This window comes from Gymnoscopelus braueri (genome assembly GCF_963280865.1).
Source record: "Gymnoscopelus braueri genome assembly, chromosome: 12".
Taxonomy (NCBI): Eukaryota; Metazoa; Chordata; class Actinopteri; order Myctophiformes; family Myctophidae; genus Gymnoscopelus; species Gymnoscopelus braueri.
In genome coordinates, this window is record NC_137614.1 from 14,120,908 (window position 1) to 14,141,803 (window position 20,896).

The 20,896-nt window shown below is 41.2% G+C and overlaps 1 protein-coding gene across 3 annotated transcripts in view; it reads left to right on the plus strand.

Moving 5' to 3' along the window:
* The first annotated feature begins 268 nt into the window (after positions 1–268).
* Positions 269–20,896, plus strand: part of avpr2aa (arginine vasopressin receptor 2a, duplicate a) — a 29,333-nt gene continuing 8,705 nt past the window's right edge. For 2 of the 3 annotated variants that reach the window (XM_080445365.1, XM_080445363.1), the window contains exons 1-5: positions 578–714; positions 1,640–1,710; positions 17,313–17,677; positions 18,857–19,102; positions 19,888–20,034. In XM_080445365.1, the coding sequence (XP_080301491.1) occupies positions 17,315–17,677; positions 18,857–19,102; positions 19,888–20,034 (756 nt within the window). In that variant the 5' untranslated portion in view covers positions 578–714; positions 1,640–1,710; positions 17,313–17,314. Of the gene's footprint in view, positions 715–1,639; positions 1,711–17,312; positions 17,678–18,856; positions 19,103–19,887; positions 20,035–20,896 lie in introns of all 3 variants that reach the window. The other variant, XM_080445364.1, reaches the window with a different exon arrangement.

Here is a 20,896-nt window from a genome sequence, read left to right on the forward strand (position 1 = left end):
AGCCATACACCCCCACCCACATGCGTGCACACACGCACACACACACGCACACGCGCACACACACACACACACACACACACACACACACACACACACACACACACACACACACACACACACACACACACACACACACACACACACACACACTCTCCTGCATTGCAGGCTCCACCCTCCGTCCTACAGGACAGGATAGTTGACCCAGGAGGAGGGGATTGAGGGGGAAGGAGGGGGCAGTAAGATCAGACAGAGCTCAAATTCAGTTCTGTCTGCGCTCGAGGCACAGCAGCAGCACAGCACAGCCAGAGCAGAGCCTAATATCTGAGGCATGGGGAGCCAGGACGCACATGGGTATCATATGGATTACTCTGACATGCACTTGTGAAACTGTTACACCGCAGGGCACGCCACTGGAGCTCACACGCGGAACTTGCTCAGACCTTGCATTCCCAACCGGATTAATAAAGTACTATCTAACCTAAATAAAGCTCACACGCAAGATGTCCTGGGTTTGACACAGACAGAAAGAGAGAGAGAGAGAGCTTGCGTTCCATCTCCTGCCCACGTCATTCAGAAGTCAAGTGTTTTTGGCATTGGCACCCCAGTCTGAAACGGAACTTGGCTTTCATACTGTAGATACGAGGATGTGGATCTCTGAGAGGGACACATTTGTGACACCTTTTTGTCACGCAACAGAAGAGGAGCATTAAGACAGTAAGTACCTTAAACTTTGCTTTTAGTAACTCTCTGCTGTAAATAATAACAATCATAACAATAGTGATAATAATGTTAAAAGTTTTCCCAGTAAATGTAATCAGTTACTATCTTATGAGTAATCAATTAGTCTCTTATCTACAAACATACGTATGTTCCAAAAATGGTAAGGTACTCAAAGTAAAATACAGCACATATTTTGTTTGAATAGTTGTGTTTACTGAGCAATTTAGTTCGATCTGTCCATATGACACATATATACTGTACGTCACTATATAATTTTTTTTAATTTACAGTACACCTGTACCGATGGGTTTTGGACAAGTATATACACATAATAACTTAATAACATTACCATGGTCATCCTTTATCCAACATCAAAAGTCTTTAAAGAAATTCTTGAAATAATGAACAAAGTTATCAATTAACCTGATCACACCTGATCATTTTAATTTATTTGTCAAACGGTATCTTCATTTATAAGGAAAAAACATTTAATTTGACTTTACACATGTGCAGTACATATTATAAGATTGATTTAATATAGTGAAAGGTGACGTTTTTCACCTCACCAAATGACTGGTGACCTTAATAGATACTCCTTATATAATATTTGAATACACTCATGTATATAAAACATTAGTGACTATGACATTTAAAATTGTAAGATTTATTTCCAAACTGGTGTTACGTATTACGTGGAAAACATAAAAATTACAGGCAAGCACTGTAAATGCTTTATGACACAGCCACGGTGAAATGCATGTTTTCAAGTCAAGTTTGAAGAGTGAAAAAAAATAGGAAGCAGAAGCAAATAAATAAATAAATAAATAACTAAAGCATTTATGTGATGCAGGCTACTCTAGCATGTAATGCAAGCTGATGTTAATGGGGATTGATGAGTGGTTCTCCCACTTTGCCCTAGACAAACAGAGACATACACACCTTTAGAGGACACGGGTGAGGAGGCTTACAGTACCATGCACTGACAGCAAGGTGAGAGATGACAGGGGGGTGGGTCCACACTCACCTTGGGGTGCTCTTGTTGTTGTGTGTGTGTGTGTGTGTGTGGGGGTGTGTGTGTGTGTGTGTGTGTGTGTGTGTGTGTGTGTGTGTGTGTGTGTGTGTGTGTGTGTGTGTGTGTGTGTGTGTGTGTGTGTGTGTGTGTGTGTGTGTGTGTGTGTGTGTGTGTGTGTGTGTGTGTGTGTGGGGGTGTGTGTGTGTGTGTGTGTGTGTTTGTGTGTGTTGTCCTAATGTCTGGATGCGCGTCCTACCCCATATTTTATAACAGAAAACTCAAAGCTCTATTAAGGAGATTGTGGGTCTATATAGGAGGCTACCCTGATAGACCAAGCTACAGAACTATATACTATAAACATGCTTTCACATCTTCAAAGCTCATTGTTGTGGATTTGAAACAAACTCACTAGGGCAAAATGTGAGTTCATGTCAGCACTCAGCTTTTTTTTTAACGTATGGTAGCACTGTGTTATATGGCTATGGTCTCTTCAGGCCAACATGTGCTTTGTCACTGCTATACGCCGCTTGATGAGAATAATAGATTTTCATGAGCGACATGGTTATGTGACAAAGTAGGCTATAAATTAGCTCTTTCTGTGACTTTCCTATGCAGGCAGTGTAACTGTGGTTTGGCTTGACAGTTTCCACTGTGCAACAGCTATATGCCCAATCACAGCAAGACAATTCTATCTATAAATCACTGTATGGCATTGTCATTACTGAATCAGCACGCATACACCAACCACACCGCCTGTTTCTATTCCTATTTGGCACGTTGTGTGTGTTATGCATGTTACACTGGAAAAATACAGATGTTTAAATTGCCTCCTTGATTATAATTGTGGATTGGAGACTCAGGAAAAGCGATCAGCATCGTCGTTACCATCATCATCTTCGTCATGCTTTATTTAGGTCAATCAGTCATAGACAAGGACTAAGATCATAACCGGATGATACACAGCAAAACACTTAGCCTTAATTTTACTCTGAAAGTGGACTTACAGTATAGGCCAGGGTCCATCAGAGTATACTCTCTAGCATTTATGTGATGTCAAATTCAATGGTTTTGTGTGGAGGACATGCTGGTTGACAGTGTACAAGTTAATGATAAATAACAAGGGTTAGGGTTAACACACAACGGGCTAATGAACAGCCTTTATCAGCTGAGGTACGATGGACTGGGACCTTTTTCTGTGCAACTTCAGCAAAGCCTGGACCACGGTCCTGTCTATTTTTGAAACAAACAGGGACTTTATGCCTAGAGACAAATACAAAATTCAAGCAGCCGCGCACATGAGTGGCATTGACATATGGGCTATAATGATTATATCAGCAAGTGCAATGAGGTGTTGTCCCCTATGATTAACAGTTAATGGGCTCTTTAGGTGAGATAGCGAACAGAGTGAGATAGTGAACAAAGTGTTCACCTGGCTGCACACAGTAAAGGCTGGAGCCAGAACTGACACACAGCAAAGCAAAGCAAATATCACTGATGGGTACAATTAGGAGCTTGTCAATACAGACTGGGTTTAAGTATAAGCAAGTGCCTGCAAGTATCTCCAAATTGAAACAGATTTGTCATCGTATTGACACTTTCACGTTCAGTGGAAGGTGAGGTTCAGTCCATCCATGTCTACAGTACACTGCAAAACGTAAATTTAACTCAGAGTGTATAATGGACCCGTAATGTACGGTACATTCAGGATGTCATTGTTATGGGAGCAATGATTCATGATCTGCACGGCAAGGAGAGAGGGTCTACCAAGTGTTCGTATCACTTCTGCATGCTGATCGAAGCCTATAGGAATTCAGAGCCGAGCATGTGGTCCCGCATGATTCACCCAGGACTTTGTTGAATAATGTGCTATTGATCTGCATATAAATACAGGCTCTTTGCCAAACTCGAAGCAGCGGCGTAGCCATTGTTGCTTCTCTGCTTTACATGGTGTGATCTCATCGTTGAGTCATATGTTTACTTTCAGTGAGGCTGCTGGAGGCTGACCGTACTGAGTTGATCCTGTTTCTGGCTCCCCAAATTCATCAGCGAGGCGGATAATTGGCAATGAGATTAATAATAAAATTAGTCTCTTAGGAGATGTTTCCTCTGCAGTTTTAATGCTGAATGACAGAGCGGTGGTACTGTATGTATGGTAGGAGAGGAAGAACAGTGAGTGGGTGAATGGCAAAGAGGGGGAAACTAACAGGTGAGGTGGGAGAAAAAAGAAAGAAAGAATGGACAAATTTGAGACAGGTTGAGTGAAAATTCACTGGGTGGGTAATGAGCAGTGATGGAAAAAGTATTCATATTTTTTACTTAAGTAAAAGTATCAATACCACAATGTAGAAACAAGTTACAAGTTAAAGTCCGGTATTCAAAATTTACTTGAGTAAAAGTACAAAAGTATTTGTGGCATCAAAATATTCTTTAAGTACCAAAAGGAAAAGTACTCATTACACAGAATGTCCCATTTCACACGTTTTCTAATGATTAAAATACGTATATAAAAATAGCAGATCTACAAGCTCACAACGTGTCGCTTTGCGACGCGTTCTACAAGCTCACAACGTGTCGCTTTGCGGCGCGTTGTGAGCCTGTAGATCGGCTATTTTCAAATAGCCGAAGTAGGCCTATATTATGTAGGGAAGTGGTTAATGTTTATTTTGTAATAATAATACAAATCTGCAAAGTAACTAGCAATTAAAGTTTTCAAATAATTCTAATGGAGTAAAAGTACAATATTTGCCTCTGAGATGTAGTGGAGTAGAAGTAAAAGTAAGTAAAAGTAAAAATACCTCAAAGTTGTACTTAAGTACTGTACGTTTCTTTCCACCACTGGTAATGAGGACAGTAAGGTGTTTATGCATCAGGTTCAGACCTGATTAAATGGAGCTAATGAAGGGATTCACACGCACACAGTAGATGTAATGAGTCTTTCTTAAAAACCCTATACTTCATTGACTAGGGTCCCCCATGGGTCTAACCTTCTTTTCCCTCTACACCAAATCTCTTCCTTGAAAATAGCTCGTCTACACGCTCACAACGCATCATCAGATCTGCTGTTTTCGTCAAATGTTCGCCTATTACAACATGCCCAGAATATGCCCAGGGCTAAGTGGTTAATTTAGAATGATATTCCCTAGATTGATGTCCGAATCATTATTCCCTATTGTTGGGTGTCTGCTGCGGCTTCCACAGCACCATCCTGTGTTGGCCTCTGGTTTACTTTCTATTCTACGCCATGTCCATGCTAACACAGACACAGGCGGGAGCCAAATCTCATTGCATAGTTGGCAGACGGAACACTGTGTTGGCGGCAAGAAAAGAGAGCCGACATGATGAAAGATTAAGTGTAGATGTAGGGCTGTGTAGTATTTCTTTTTGTGTGTGTGTGGTGTGTGTGCAGGGCCCACTCTGAAAAATGTATTTCAACAGAAATTATAATTGATTTATTTGTCTGCACGTAATGGCACACCAAAATTATGAAGTCTTCAACAAATTAATTCATCGTATTACAATACAAATATTTTGATGATAGATAGATACTGTAGATTATGGACTGTGGAAGGCTGTGCTACAGTGACTTCATGTGATGGTGGATGAAAGGCAGATGATACTCCTGATTGGTATCCAACATAGAAATAGCCCATATTTATTCTTGTTCACTTTGTTCAACAGAGATTTTTTTGTAAGCACCAAATCTCTGTTTTAGGGGGAAGGCTGAGTAAAGAGAGATGTCGAACAGTTGGTGAGATTTGAGTCTAGCCACCAGGCTCAAAATGAGAGCTTTTCTGTGCTCATCCCTGCTGTGCATCGTTTCTTATCGGCTCACCTCCTGTCTCGGATGAAATACTGTGACTTCCATCATTGAAATGTAACAGCTGGTTTCAAAAAACAAGTTATTAAGTTATTTCTGTGTTAATAATACCAGGGCTTATACCAGGACTGGAATAGAAGTGATCCTATATCCCATATAACATTTGTACAGTGCATTGAAAGGAAGAAAATGTATACACTGTAGGTTTCAAATGACTATATGTTAGGCTACTTCATGTACCATTGGTTCTCAAAGTGGGGTCCGGGGACCCCCAGGGGTCCTTGAGGGAATTCCAGGGGGTCCCCAGCTAAATGATGGCTAGTTAGGAACCAAATGGACCCTTATGGGTCTGTAACTCTGAGAGTGTACAAATGGGACCAAATGGACCCGTTAGGGTTAGTTAAATTAACATTGATCACTGCTAGAGCCGTAAAAATCTTCTCTTATCGGGGTCCCCGGCATATCTTTTCAAATGGGGGTCCGCGGGCTAATAAGTGTCAATTTGGGGGTCCTTGACATGAAAAAGTTTGAGAACCACTGCTATGCACAGTGACTCTGGTCTCTGGAGGCTCTGGGTTAATATCAAACCAAAACATTACACAAAAATTTCCACTGAACTTCAGGCCGCAGTGAAATTCTCTGAAGCATCAATCACAGTAAAGCCATGAGGGACGAAAATATAGTTCAGCTGTGCTATGGGTGAAATGCCCCTTTAAATACCTGTTTTAATCATCCCTGAGGCACAGCGCACACAGCTGTGTGCCTGAGAGGCAGTGGTGGAAAGTAACTAAGTACATTACAGTGCCATTCACACTGAGCACTACAACTATAAAGATAACTATAACTATATCGTTCGTGTATTTTTTTATAGTCGGTGTGAACTCTGCTATCCACTTGACTTAAAACTATTTCTAAAACTATATTTTTGTCTCCGCCAGGCCGAAAGGCATGGCGAGAGAGTATGTTTTCGCCCCTGTCCGTCCGTCCGTCCGTGTGTCCGTCCGTCCGTCCGTGTGTGTGTCCTGTCTGTGTGTTAGCACCAAATCTCTGGCACCGTTGGCCCGGTCGCTGCGAAACTGTGCACACACACTCCCTGGATGCCAATTCAGAACCTCTGCCTCAAATTTTTCACATGGGCCTGTTATAGCGCCACCAGGAGGCCGATTTGTGCAAAACCCATTTTTTCCCATTACTCCTACAGTTTTTAACCAAACCTCATGCAAATCGGTACACAGTATCTCTATAGTCATGTGATCAACCCTGATCTGTCTGATTTCCCATATTCCATCCTCATTGGCTAAGGTTACCATCCAAAGTTTGCAGGATTGGTCCGTTTTGAACAAACTGCCTCAAATCATGAACGCAGCTTGCCATTTGCATAGAATTGCACACGCACATTCCCACTAGGCCGGGGAAGAAATGGCACTTAAAACTTTTCACATCAGCCTCATGGTGGCGCTACAGGCCGATTTGCATTTTTAACTATAACTGCACCGATCTGCGTGAAACTTTGCACGCCTACTCCCTAGAGGCCAAGGAAAAACATCTGCACTGCATTTTTCACATCTGCTTTTTACAGCGCCACCAGGAGGCCGACTTATGTCAAATACATTTTTGGATATTAATCCTTCAGATTTTATCCAAACATCACACAGTATCTCTATAGTCATGTGATCAAGACGCATCTGTCCGATATTTCATATTCCATCCTCATTGACTAAGGTTGACTTCCAAAGTTTGCAGGATTGGTCCGTTTTGAACAAAATGTCTGAAATCATGAACGCGGCGTGCGATTTCCGTGAACATTTGCACGCATATTCCCACTAGGCCGAGGAAGAAATGCCACCCTTTTCACATTGGCCTATTATAGCGCCACCAGGAGGCCACAATAACTTACCTGACCTGGCGGAGACCTGTGCTCCGAGGAGCACTTTCTCTAGTTATAGTTATAGTGCTCAGTGTGAATGGCCCTTTACTCAAGTACTGTAGCCTACTTAAGTACAATTTTGAGGTATTTTTTACACTTATTATGTTTTTACTCCAATTCAATTATTTGAAAACTTTAGTTACTAGTTACTTTGTAGATTTTGATGATTATTGCAAAACATAAATTACCCACTTCAGCCCTCTATACATTTCGGCCATTTGAAAATAGCAGATCTACAAGCTCACAACGCATCACAAAGTGACACGTTGTGAGCTTGTAGATCTGCTATTTTCAAAGGATCTTTATACATTTTATACATTTGAAAACATGCGAAATGGGACCTTCTGCATGATGAGTACTTTTCCTTTTGGTACTTTAAGTACATTTTGATGCCAATACTTTTGTACTTTTACTCTCAAGTAAATTTTGAATACCAAACTTAAATCGTAAATTGTAACAGACTATTTCTACAACAGGGTATTGATACTTTTACTTTTATAACTTTTACTTTTTCATCATGATTTGTGTGCATGGGGATCTCATCTTAAACAAGCTCAGTGCTTAATGAGTCTTCCAGTTTAGTAGACCTTGTATTGTGAATTTGTACTTCCATGTACTGCTGTTCTCATGTCTTACTAAATAAAGTACATCAATCAATCAATACTTAAGTAAAAAAAATATGAGTACTTCTTCCACCACTGCTGAGAGGTCGTGTGAGGGGAGAAGGGAGGGAAATACGTGCGAGAATGAGGGAGGCAGGAAAACGGATGGTTCCACACTGATTTGCCTCTGGAGAGGAAAGCCGAAGGAGGTACTGACTCACTCATTAATCAGAGTACAAGCTCTGAGAGGTAAAGAGGTACTGTATAGCGGCTCACAACACTTAGGCTAGGGCTCATTTACTCTTCATCGCACGGCCGAGTCGCTAGACGAGAATAACTGGTTTTCAACTGAAAAACATGACGCAATGCGTATGATTTTCACTCGAAAATCAGTTATTCCCGTCAAGCGACATGTCCGTGTGACAACGTATGAATTACTTTCCTACCAGCAGTCCCTCCAAGAGAATGAGACAGGATATTTAACGTGTAATCAGTCAGACTTAGAGATAGGAATGACATGCTTTTCTTGTGTTGTCAGAGGAAGAAAATACATTCTTGACTGCTGAATGTGCAGAGGATTGTATTTGTTTGGACACAACACAGTTGTGCAGGCACGCATACATCATTCTCATTTTCTATGTAACTTCAGTTCAAGGAACTTTCCCGCAGGACAGGACATCATATGCTGGTGCCAAAGCGCTCCTAGGCTGTCCGTGTGTCTTCTGTAGCCGAGCCATTGGGCAATTCTAAGATAATCTATCAGATTTTTTTGGATGCACCCCCTATGCAAATGAGACATGAACATATTTGGATAAAATTCAATACTTCCTTCAGGAGTTCCGGGAACAAGGAACTAATTCAGTTCCTTGTTCCTTGAGTTCCGAGTACTGTGGTCTCCGAAGAGACTGTGGAGAGCATCTTGAAGAATTGATCTAGTGTGGTGATTGCGGAATCACATGTTTTTGTAAATCTCCTGGGGAGATCAGAGGAAACCTCACCTTTTACCAAACCAGTTTGCACTCCCAGTTGAAGTAAAACTTTACATTTAGCACATATATCAGTCAGAAAGGATTATTATTATTAAGAGCTCTCACTGTAGCCAATGACCCCAGGCCCCCCACCGCAATCCATTCTTAACACGACTACCATCTGGATACATGCATACAAGTCCCGCTGCTATAGTGACCCACTGAATGATATCAGGCACTGAATGCTTGTTCATATCTACAGTTAATGAATGTGCTGTATATGCAGCCAGTATATGTATACTGTAAATGTTATATATAGATTTTCACCCGGGCATTTGTCATTGCCTGAGCTCATCCATCTGAGGGCATTACTCAGCATCATCAGCCGTTGCCTAAGGTAAAGGCTGATGCTGATGAATGTCAGGTGATCATTCGTTTATCACATAAGAGTACCCATAACCTTATTTATTCACAAAAACAAAATAGCAATTGATCAACACTTTAAATTAATAGATTAACAATACTATCTCCTCAGGTGAATGAAATGGTATAATACTACTGCGATCTGGAGAGTGTGTGGAGAGAGTGGGCTCAGTGTGTTGTTGACTTGTCTCACATTTGTTGGTATATTCTAGTATGAGCAGTCGAAGATCGCCTGTTTTCCGCTCTGTATTTTGGTTCCTTTTTGCCCCAGATAAACTCCAGCGTCTCCCTCAGCTGTGAATTCCACCACACCATTTTCAGAAAGAAAGGCTGAGTTTTGTCAATATTTGACAGGTATTTGAGGTCACTCACTGCGCCAGTCCAGTGTGGGCAATTTAGCTTGTGCTGATTGGTCAGCTGCCATATACAACCACTATAGGGAAGATACGGTTTTAGACCGATAGGCCAGCTGCTGTATAACCCCTAGGGAAGCTAAGGAAGCTGACTGACCAATCAGGGCTGATATAGTACAGACTGCGGAAATTATTGTCTTCTTGAGGGACAATGGTCTATGGTGGTGATTGTGAAGTGAGATCTCTCCAATTTGGTGCAGTAAAATGTTACCATATGTTTACCAGTGATAGAAGTTACCCTCTCACATGGTTTGAAAAGAAAAAGTGAACTGACCTTCTGAGGAATGTGTTCGGTGAATGGTCAAAGTTCAGAGAAATGTATATGTGTTGACTGTTAATGTTATAATGTTTTTAATTATAACACCAGCACCACCATTACACTATAAATGTCACACACCCCCTAGAGGCAGCTTGCACACCTCAGGGAGTGCACAGCACGCATCACAGTTTGGAAATCCCTGGTCTATATCTTATATCTAATTTAAGTTAATATTAAAAAAGATATGATAATGTAAAGGGCGCTCGGGTGGCGCAGTGGTAAAGTACCTGTCCACCACTGCAGTGTCTAGGGGTAAAAAGTAAAAGGTCAGATGGGTGGTCCGCGAACGCTTCCGAGATTTTTAAGTGGGCCCTGATCCACAAAAGGTTGTAAAACCAATGTCTTACACACTATTGGACTTTGGAATCAATGTTCAGGTCACTCACACCAATATTTGGACAGATTGTATTAATCTACCATTTTCACCATGAGGTAACTTATCAGGCATACAGCATGCGGACAAAAGGGCAACAAAAAGGCATTTGACGTCAGAAATTAGTCATGAGGGCAATTATACATAATGTAATTACATGGAGGATTGTAGAGCACTGCAGGAGAAGAAAGAGGTATCTTATGAAATATAATTGCAGAGAAGAGCAGAATGATCTTCAGGTCAAGACAAAGGGAGGCCATGAGATTGCCTGATTGAAACGAAAGAGGCAGATTCTTGTCTAAGCCCTTAATTAAAAACATAGCTAATAGCAAAGATAATTGCCGGCTTTGATCTGAGGAGAGACAGCCAGTCCCCAGCACCAGACAAAATATTTGAGCAGAATTACTGAGATGTTCATAAAAGTGACACAAGCTTGGGGATGTTTTACAAAGTCTAAAGTGGTTTTGCCATCTATGGCAACATTGTGGAAGCCACAAGTATCCCTTAAGGGATTCACACAAAGGATTCATTGTGGCTCTTCTGAGAAATGGCTTCACTCTGATCCTCTTTGTTTTAGCCAACTGTCTATATACCTTCACTGGGCACAGAGAGGTCCTGTTAGCTCAGCTTGTCATGTGTTATCTTGTTCATAAGGCTTAAAGTTTAATACAACAAGCAACAATTTGTCTATTACACACCGTAGGCTGATTGTACATCAATTATATATGCATTACATCCACTGTCAATAGTCTGTGTATCCATTCACTGGCGAAATATGTATGTTCGTATTCCTGGTGATAGATTGTAAATACTTCTTTGATTAAAATAAGTGTTAAATAGCTCTATATTCTGATAGAACTCATTGTGTTTGTTCAGTAACAGGATTCTCCATCTCTCTCCAGCTCTTTATTAAACAGAAAATGCATTTTCAGGTTGGGGTACCAATGTTATCCAATCAGGATCGAGAACTCTAGTGGAACTGGAACACTAGTAACTAACACTAATAAGGTGCAAAGTGCAGTATTTCGCATGGGGCAGCCTCTCAGAGGGAAGAAAAAGTCAATTTACAACAGTACTTCAAGTTTACAATGGTGTAAATCTTTGGAATATCAATATATCAATAGAATTACATTACAAAAAATATATCAGATAAGTAACCATTAAACAGTTGATATACCCAATGCCATTTGTTAATATGAAGGCCAAAATAGCCTATGCATACAAAAGTTTCCTCCCTCTGTGAAGCTGCCCCAAGCAGAATACTGCACTACACACCAAAGTTTTGTTAGACCACAGATTGGCTAATTAAACGAACTGCCCTTATTACTCACCTTTTAGCCGTCTTTGAAATGCCACCTTTATACAGTACGACAGAGTCATATTGTACATTAAAACAAGTGTCGTCTTTTTTTATGCTTACTGCAGCGCTGTGTTGACACCTGAATTTTCCCACTGGGATCAATGAAGGACTTCCTATTAAGTAAGGTGTTGTGGAGAAGAATTCAGGGCACTCATGTGGATGAACTGGTGTTGTCAGGCACCTGCCATAAGACTGCATGCATGGCCACACCACTATGGGCTTCAACGTGTCATGCTTGTTTAGTAATGATCGATTAAATTACACTTTTGACTAATTGTGGCTTCTATTTGGGTGGAATGGGAAAATGTCCAGCAATTCATTGTCTGGACACTCCTGCAGATTAGTCAAATTGATATAAGGCTATACCGCTGGTATCAATCATCATGACATTTAATCAAGAGCAGACAATAAACTTTCTGTTTATTGTCTTATCATATCCTATCCCTCCATGCCTCCTCTGTTGCTCTTCTATGCATTCTGAGTGGTTTTTCATTTATCTTCCCTCCCATTACTCTTCCTTCATCACTCTTTCTTCATCTGCTTAGATTTGATTCTCTAATGTTTATTTGATCGAGGCCACACAAAATCCCATGACCCTGCTTCTGAAATTGTCAGTTCCATTCACGTCACAATTTGTTATTTTTGTGCTATTTAGGCCTACTTATATAGGTGCAGGAAAATAAACTTGGATTTTTAGATCAAAATAGAATATAAGAGGAGAAAAGCTTGCCGGCCTCCATGGAAGAGAGAAAGAGGGAGGACAAAAAGAAGAATATAGGAATGTACAATGCTGTAAGGAAGGGATGAAGGAGTGGTGGGGTGGAGGGAGAGGTTGTCAAGCCAATGTATGAGAATGAAAACAAACAGGGTTGGACTTGCGTCAAACGGAAACGGGTATGGATGGAGGGAGACTGACACTGTAGAGTTGAGTTATTATTATTTGACAAAGATTCTAAGAATTGGAGCCAGAGCTGAAAAACAGATCTGATCTGTTTTCCATCCAATACAGAGGCTCTGTACCGTCACTGTGGGACACCTACAGACATCACATCACTATGTTGATGTTCTGTTCTGTTTTGCTTGTTTGTTTTGATGTAATTATTGACGAGGCAAGATCAATGGTATCAAATCAAAGTTCAAGCCTGCATCATTGTGCTCTGATTCAACAGGTAGTTGCCCTATATTCTGACTGAGTTCACCTCTAGCTCCCGCCAGAACCTTTTAGATATATAGTATATCATATGCACTCATCTTCCGGTCCTGCGGATGTAATCCCTACCAAACGTTTAATCGAGGTCCTGCCTGTCGAAGCTCCTAGTATTCTCTCCATTATAAACACAAGTCCCTAACTTCACTTTCAAGACAGCCAGTGTCCTTAGGTTAAACCATATTTTCAGACCCCAAAACCGGTACACTTCAAATTAATGCGCATGTTTGTGCTCGCGTACGCCAATTCATGCACGTTCACGCATGCACACATGTATACAGTACGCACCATAGTGGTTGCATACAGGCAACGATGTTATTGACACACATCAGCGTTCCATTCCATTCAGACACGCAATACAATGTTCATGTTTTCTGATTGGTTAGGTGCAGGCATGCAATGCTCATTTGGTATGTTCTTGCACTCTATTTCAATGACGTGACGCGCACGTCGCTTAACACCTACACTGCAAGTCACACAATGGACAATTGATATGCATCTAGGCTTATTCCTATGTTAATTCGCTAGGTGTGAGTCGGGAGCCTTTGAAAACTTTGTTGAGGTGCGAATTTAAAGTAGTTTTAAATCTATGCGTGTGCCTGCGTGTGCTCCTGGTCAAATAGGTTCCGGCACGGCATGCAAGGCCGTCCAGTGAGCATTGCACCCCTGGTGAGCATGTAGCATGAATAGAACATGATAAATGTCTATGGGACCGCTGAAAACAACTATTATTATTATTTCAATTGTTTGCGAAAACCGGGACAATTTGGTAGTGATTCTAGTAAATGTTGAAAACTGGGGCATATTAGTGTTTTAGAGATATTTGTCGGGACTTGGGACACACAGCTTGGAATCGGGACAATCCTGGCCAAACCGCGACGTCCGAAGTGTCCTGCCTCTCTTTAAAGAAACACTCTCAGTCCAACCCAATTAAGGAATGACAGACCTATTTCTTTTGATTCTTTTTAGGGGCGCCTTGAGGATGGTTCAAAATGTGCTAGTGGTCCAGAGTTCAGAAAGGGTTGAGAACCACTGCTATACAGGATAGAGTAGTGAGATAGGAAAGGGGTAGAGAGATGATAAGAGATATGTGAGACATAACAGGAGACAGATTTGAACTCAATGCATGAATTATAAAATGAATGTATGAATTAGTTAATCAATGCATTAATTGGTTATGCACCACCAGGCACCCCAGAACTACAGACCTATGCTATTTCTATACTTCAGATTTCTTCTAAATACCCGGGGGAAAAAGGTTTTACAAAGCAGCTCCTTGAGGTGATTGAAGGGAAGAAGCTGTGAAATGTTCCCTTTTTCAATTATGTATGTTTAAGAATCTGCATAATAAAAGTTTAAATGTTTTGAGAGTTGAGTGTGCCACTCCAATGAGAATAGCTATGAGACATGACAGGAGACGGATTTGAACTCAGTAGGCCTACATTCAATATTTAATTATGGTAGTTAATTGATGCATTTAAATGCGCCACCAAATACTTGAACAGGATGTGTTGCGAAGCAGGCAAGCAGCACCTTGAGGCGATTAAAGGACAGAATCTATGTAATGTTATTCATGAGTGTGGATGTTCCCATTTTTAATTAAGTATGTTTAAGAATCTGCACCTGCATACTGTGTAACATACATTTGAGTAGTCTTTTTGGCGACACCTTTCGTAGCTCCGTTATCATAACAGTGTTTTTTGGAACACAACAACAATTAGTCAGAAACAGTATTTCGTTAAAAATACATTTCTGGTGCGTATTTCATTTTGGGATGAGTGTCTGGGACACTCGCTGTGTTTAATAATGTTTTTTCCAGAAGTTATGAAAAAACACATTAATGCGGAATGGTTACTGTGAAAAATATACCAGTGAAAGAGTATAATTATCAAACATAACTTTTGTTATGTTTTGAAAAAGTGTACACTGTATGTATGACTTTAATCAAAGTCTTTGAGGTTTTTTATTCACCTTTCCAACACCAGAAGTCCAGTGCAGACTATAATACAGTGCTGCCTCGGCAAACTGGCCAAAATAACAGCTGTACAAACATAAACACACTTGCAGATGGACTAATAAGTGTGTTATGTTAAAGAACACTGTCCATGAACCAGCACCTCCACAGTCATTTTGTGTGTGCACATTGTCCTCAATCAGTGTTTGTGTAGAGGGCACGGACTGCCCCGTGACAGTAGCTCAATGGCTGTATGTCCTTTCGACAACCTGGCTTTCAACAACAACAACAACACTGCCCTCCTTAGAGCAACAACAATATTCTACTGCTTACTAATAAAACTTGATATTCTATTTCCAACTCTATAAGACAACACCCCTTACTTTTTTAATCACTTCAAGTGACTTCTTGCTGATTTGCTCCAGGTCATTTGTGGTTTCTCCCAATTTTTCTTTCACTTCCAATCTCCGGATTGCTCCCAGCTGTCCTACATCCGTAATCCATTAATAAAAACTCTTTGATGTGTGGAAACATAATGTTTGGGTGAAAATTGGTTTAAACTGATCTGCTTATTTTAGGTGAAATGCTGTAGATATGTGATAATTCTTCGGCTGGCTCTGTCTACTTTTTTACAGTCTATGGGCCAGTAGCATAGCTAAATATAAATAGTTTCTAAACGAAACTACAGACTAAGAACATTCACATAACTTGTATATATGTATACGTCTTATCAAATAAATCACATGCTTTCTCAAGGAAGTTAATCCAGTGATAATAAATAGCATTAAAGTATTTAATAATGTGTAATTAGAAAATGCAATATATGTGCCGAAAACATATCCAAACAAGGAGTGACTGACGCACAGCCGTCTCCTTCGAATTTACATTGTGATGTATCACATGGTGCTGTTTTTATATCATATTACAGTGGTTGTCAAAGTGGGGTCCGGGGACCCCCAGGGGTCCTTGAGGGGGCTCCAGCTAAATGATTAATAGTTAGGAACCAAATGGACTCTTACAGTAACTCCGACACACAAATGTAACCCTAAAGGCCAATACATGCTCCTTCCGACGTCAGGAAAAAATCAGTTTCAAACAGGATTTCTGAACTAGTTAGCATTAAAGAAAAAGTGTTGAGCAAGACTCTCAACAGATATGTCAGGACAGGGGCAATGACCCAAAGTTCAGCAATAGTCAAACATAAACTAACTCTTCTCACAAGTCTGAGGGTAACTTGAAACTTTAGAAAGTTTTCAGAATCACACAACAGTGACGTGAACAAACAAGCAGCTTCCGATGTTGGTTTTGATAATCCCAACAATTTGTAGTTTTGTTGATAAAAGCCTGAGCATGCACTGATAACTGATAACAGCCTGTTATGGCCTCCGTCTTATCTATTCTACAGGTAGCATCTCAGAATGTTTTTAGCATTCAGGTGAGAGTTGAACCTCTGGAAGAAACTGAGTTTGCACTATTAGGCGCTAGACTTTGAACCGGTCTACACACACTCATATGGACATTCTTCCTTCAATCTTTCTTTACCTCACAAACTTCCTTTTGGCTACAACTATCGATTATTTTCTTAGAGATGATTCTATCGATTACTTGTTCGATTAATTGAATTATCTTGATTAAGCTTGATTTCTTTTTATTTGTAAAAAATAACCCAACAACAACAGTATAACCATGAATCGATTAGCCACGTAAGCCCTATATTATACTTTGTCATTGTCACACAATGGTGTTGTGCAACAATAGTGAGAATATTTGATCTACAAGCTCACAAGAGCTTGTAGATTGGCTATTCTCACTACTTTGAAAGTTTTTCAAAATGTAATGTTTTCATTACTTGTTTTTGTCTTCCATCAAGGACCACATCGAAAACATGTGTTTAAGTACTCTTTGATCCTCTGAGATGTACTATTATCACAAACACGCCTGCTAGATCTCCCCTTTACACATTAATCCAGTGTAAAACAGTTCGTATCGAGTCTCGGTTTCCATTACAGACCGGTTACACGCAGTCAGCTAACCCTGAAACACTCCCTTTCAGGGAGTGTTTAAACATCACATCACCTATCCTATGCCCTACGAACCCTGTAACCCCTATCATAACAGCTGTACAATTCATATGTACTATGTCATCTCCACAAACAACATACTGTGTAGCCAATTTTGTTTTGTTTTTTTACATTACGGCATTTGTCTGTCTTCCAGGCATGGAAAGCATTGGCGGGGAATCCAGCTGGGATGGGTTATCCCTCTCCTCTCTGACGGCAACAGGACAGACCAACCTCACATCCGCCTCACTCTTTTCCGATTTGACCTCCCTCAACAGCTCTAACAGCGCGGGGTCATTTTTCGGGCTCTTCCCCGAGAATGCCACCGCCACACCGCCTCAGCCCAGGGACCAGGTCCTTGCCCGCGCTGAAATTGCAGTGCTGGGACTGGTGCTGGCTCTCACAACCCTGGGGAATGGTTTTGTGCTGTGGGTGCTGCTGAGGAGACGGAAGCACAATGCACCCATGCACCAGTTTATGGTCAACCTGTGTGTGGCTGACCTGGTGGTGGCTCTGTTTCAGGTGAGCTGGCTGTTGAAAAGATAACCCCCCCTGCCCTCTGCCACTTGAACTGGATCATTTTCAAGGGATGAAATTGACACGGCGACATATACTTTTACCGCGGTCATGTGTCAGCTTGATTTATAGCCAGCTTAGTCCGCCCACATACAACGATGTATAAATTAGGTATAAGTAGGTGATTCATTGCCCAGGCTGCAACAAATTGTATATAGCCTCTATCAGTGGCCTTAATATAGCCATATATTATGTTCTTATACTACTAATACTAAAAGTACCTCTTCTTCGTGACAGTGATGTGAGCAGGGGAGCTGCTTGGAGTTCTGAGCTCCATGGCAAAATATCAGTCTGGAAATGTTTATTAAACAATGACATTTGTAAACCATTGCCACTCTGTTGGTCTTTATCAACCCAGGGTTCTTGAAGCCTTTCCAAACGGTCCCCCCCAGAGTTGGCACCAAGTATAACATTATTATTAATATCATCCACAATTACCACAGGCTTTCTATTGATATATAGAGACTCTGCTGTGAGGATTAATTCATTCAGCTGGCTCATCCGTTTATCACCTTAGCCATAACAACTATATAGATCAGGATATGCAATTAACTTCTCAGAGAAAGTGTAGTGATTAAGACGCCTTTCTTGAAACTCCAATGTGTCTTTCTCCCTTCCATCTTTCTTACTGTCTTCACATCAGTGCTGTGTGGCCTGCATACCCTTAAACCAGTCTCAACATTCTTTCACCCCCTGTAGTATACAGTATAGTCTAGAACAGCAAACGTTTTCATTTCAAGAACCCCTAGTTTGGTATCCATTAGGCAGCGGATGGACCTCCATAACTCTGAGAGTGTACAAATGGAACCAAATGGACCCCATTGGTACACTCTTGGATGTTACAGACCCGTAAGGGTCCATTTGATTCCTAACTATCAATCGTTTAGCTGGGGACCCCTTGGAGCCCCCTCAAGCACTCCTGGGGGTCCCCAGACCCAATTTTGAGAACCTGGTCTATAAGACGGAAATAATCATATACAACTGTTGCTGTCCTTAGAATACGAGTAAAGGAGGAAGCAATCAGCAATTAGCCAACTGGAAAGCTAATTTATAAAATCACTTATTGTTACGTTTTGCCAGGTGACACTTGTCTGAATCTGCATTATTTTCCACGGTTTCTTTCAGGTTCTTCCCCAGTTAGTGTGGGACATCACAGAGCGATTCCAGGGCCCAGATCTGCTCTGTCGCTCCGTCAAGTACATGCAGATAGTGGGAATGTTTGCCTCCTCGTACATGATAGTCGCCATGACGGTCGACAGGCATTATGCCATCTGCTGCCCACTGCAGGCCTACCGTGGTGGGGCTGTATCCCGCTGGAACACCCCAATCATGGTGGCCTGGGCTCTGGCTCTGATTCTCAGCATACCACAGGTAAGGAAGGAGAACACGCACGCACGCACGCGCGCACACACACACACACACACACACACACACACACACACACACACACACACACACACACACACACACACACACACACACACACACACACACACACACACACACACACACACACACACACACACACACACACACACACACACACACACACACACACACACAATCTTGCAAAAATTGCATCCAGAATGCATTATGAATGCCGTATTTTGAATATGAAAAAAAAAAAAGCTGATGTGATTTTGTGAGTTTGTAGATCTGTTATTTTCACTATTTTTGAAATAAATAAATAGACAATAATAAAGATTTCTTGAAAGAAAATTGATAATGTCTAAAAAAATGTGGATCTTTTTGGGGGAGGGACATTCCTGAAAGTCTTTTGCAGGAGGGGCGAGATCACAAATCGACGTTCCAATACTAAAAATAAAAAAAACATTGTACGAGAGGTTCAAAAAGAAGATATTTACTTGCGACCCAAAATGGGTCACGACCCTATGTCTGGGAAACCGACCCTATGTTTGGGAAACCAAACATAGGGTGTAGACAGCTGTAGTGACTGCTGTAGACAGATACCCACGCTGCGATAGGTAATAAGACCACAACAGGACGTCTCTCAACTCCTGACTCCTTCAGTAGAATTCAAGATGTTGGGTCTATTTTTAGCACTAGAGCTCAGCTATAATGGGGAAGGAAATTAGCTACAGTCATGCCTTCCTGTGTGCCTTATAACCTCACAGCTCTCTTGTCTGCTCTGTCAGGTGTTCATCTTCTCCCGCTCGGAGGTGACTCCCGGGGAGTTTGAGTGCTGGGGTCACTTTGCTGAAGTGTGGGGGCTGAAGGCCTACGTCACCTGGATGACCGTGGCGGTCTTCGTCCTGCCCGCCCTCATTATCACCATCTGTCAGGTAATTTAGAGGTGTGGAATTATGAGCTCTCATTACCAGATGGTTGCCAGATTCAGCTTCCACTGAAGTCACTTTAACCACATAAACGGCCAGCATCCGTATTGTGGGGAAAGCTTTCTCTGAAAATAGCAAATCGACAAGCTATTTTCAGCAAAAGCTTTCCCCACAACAACAGAAAACAGAAAAGACACTAGGGACTCCGCTCAACCATAATGGAGTTCAAGTGGTTAAAGTCATTCTGCGTATAGCATTCATTTTAGTAGTCTTTTTGAAGACACATCTAGTAGCTCTGTGTATAGTCTGTTAGAATGGCGATTTCCAGAATTCAGTTTGAAACAAAACCATAGAATGCCACCCAAAAACGATGCAGTGTCCTAGCGCCAAGGATATTTTGGAGGTTGCCAGAAATGGTATTGAAATGGATAAATAAATACATTTCCAGTTCATTTCCGATGAGGAAGACCTGTTTGGCTGAAACGCGTCCGTTGATTCTGTCCGTGAGAGGTAAATAAAACCATGTGAAAAGGACATTCATTGTGTGCTGGCTATTTCCTCAATTTCATGACATTTTTGAGCCGTGCACCTTAAGACTTTTATTTAATCTGGAGTGTTTGCGGGCCTTCTGCTTTGCAGTCATTTTTCTCAGTTCATTTCCGATGCCTGCTTCATTTTGGCGCGGACACTCGTGACAAAAAATGGTGATCAGAGAAGTTGTCAAAAAACTGGTTAAAAAATAAAACTACACCAGTTAAAGATTAGGCCTATATCAAAAATTATTTTGTAAAATACATTTATTCTAAGACGCCCAAAGTGTCACCTTGGTGGCATTCAAATAAATCGATTATAAAAATTTGTAGTAAGT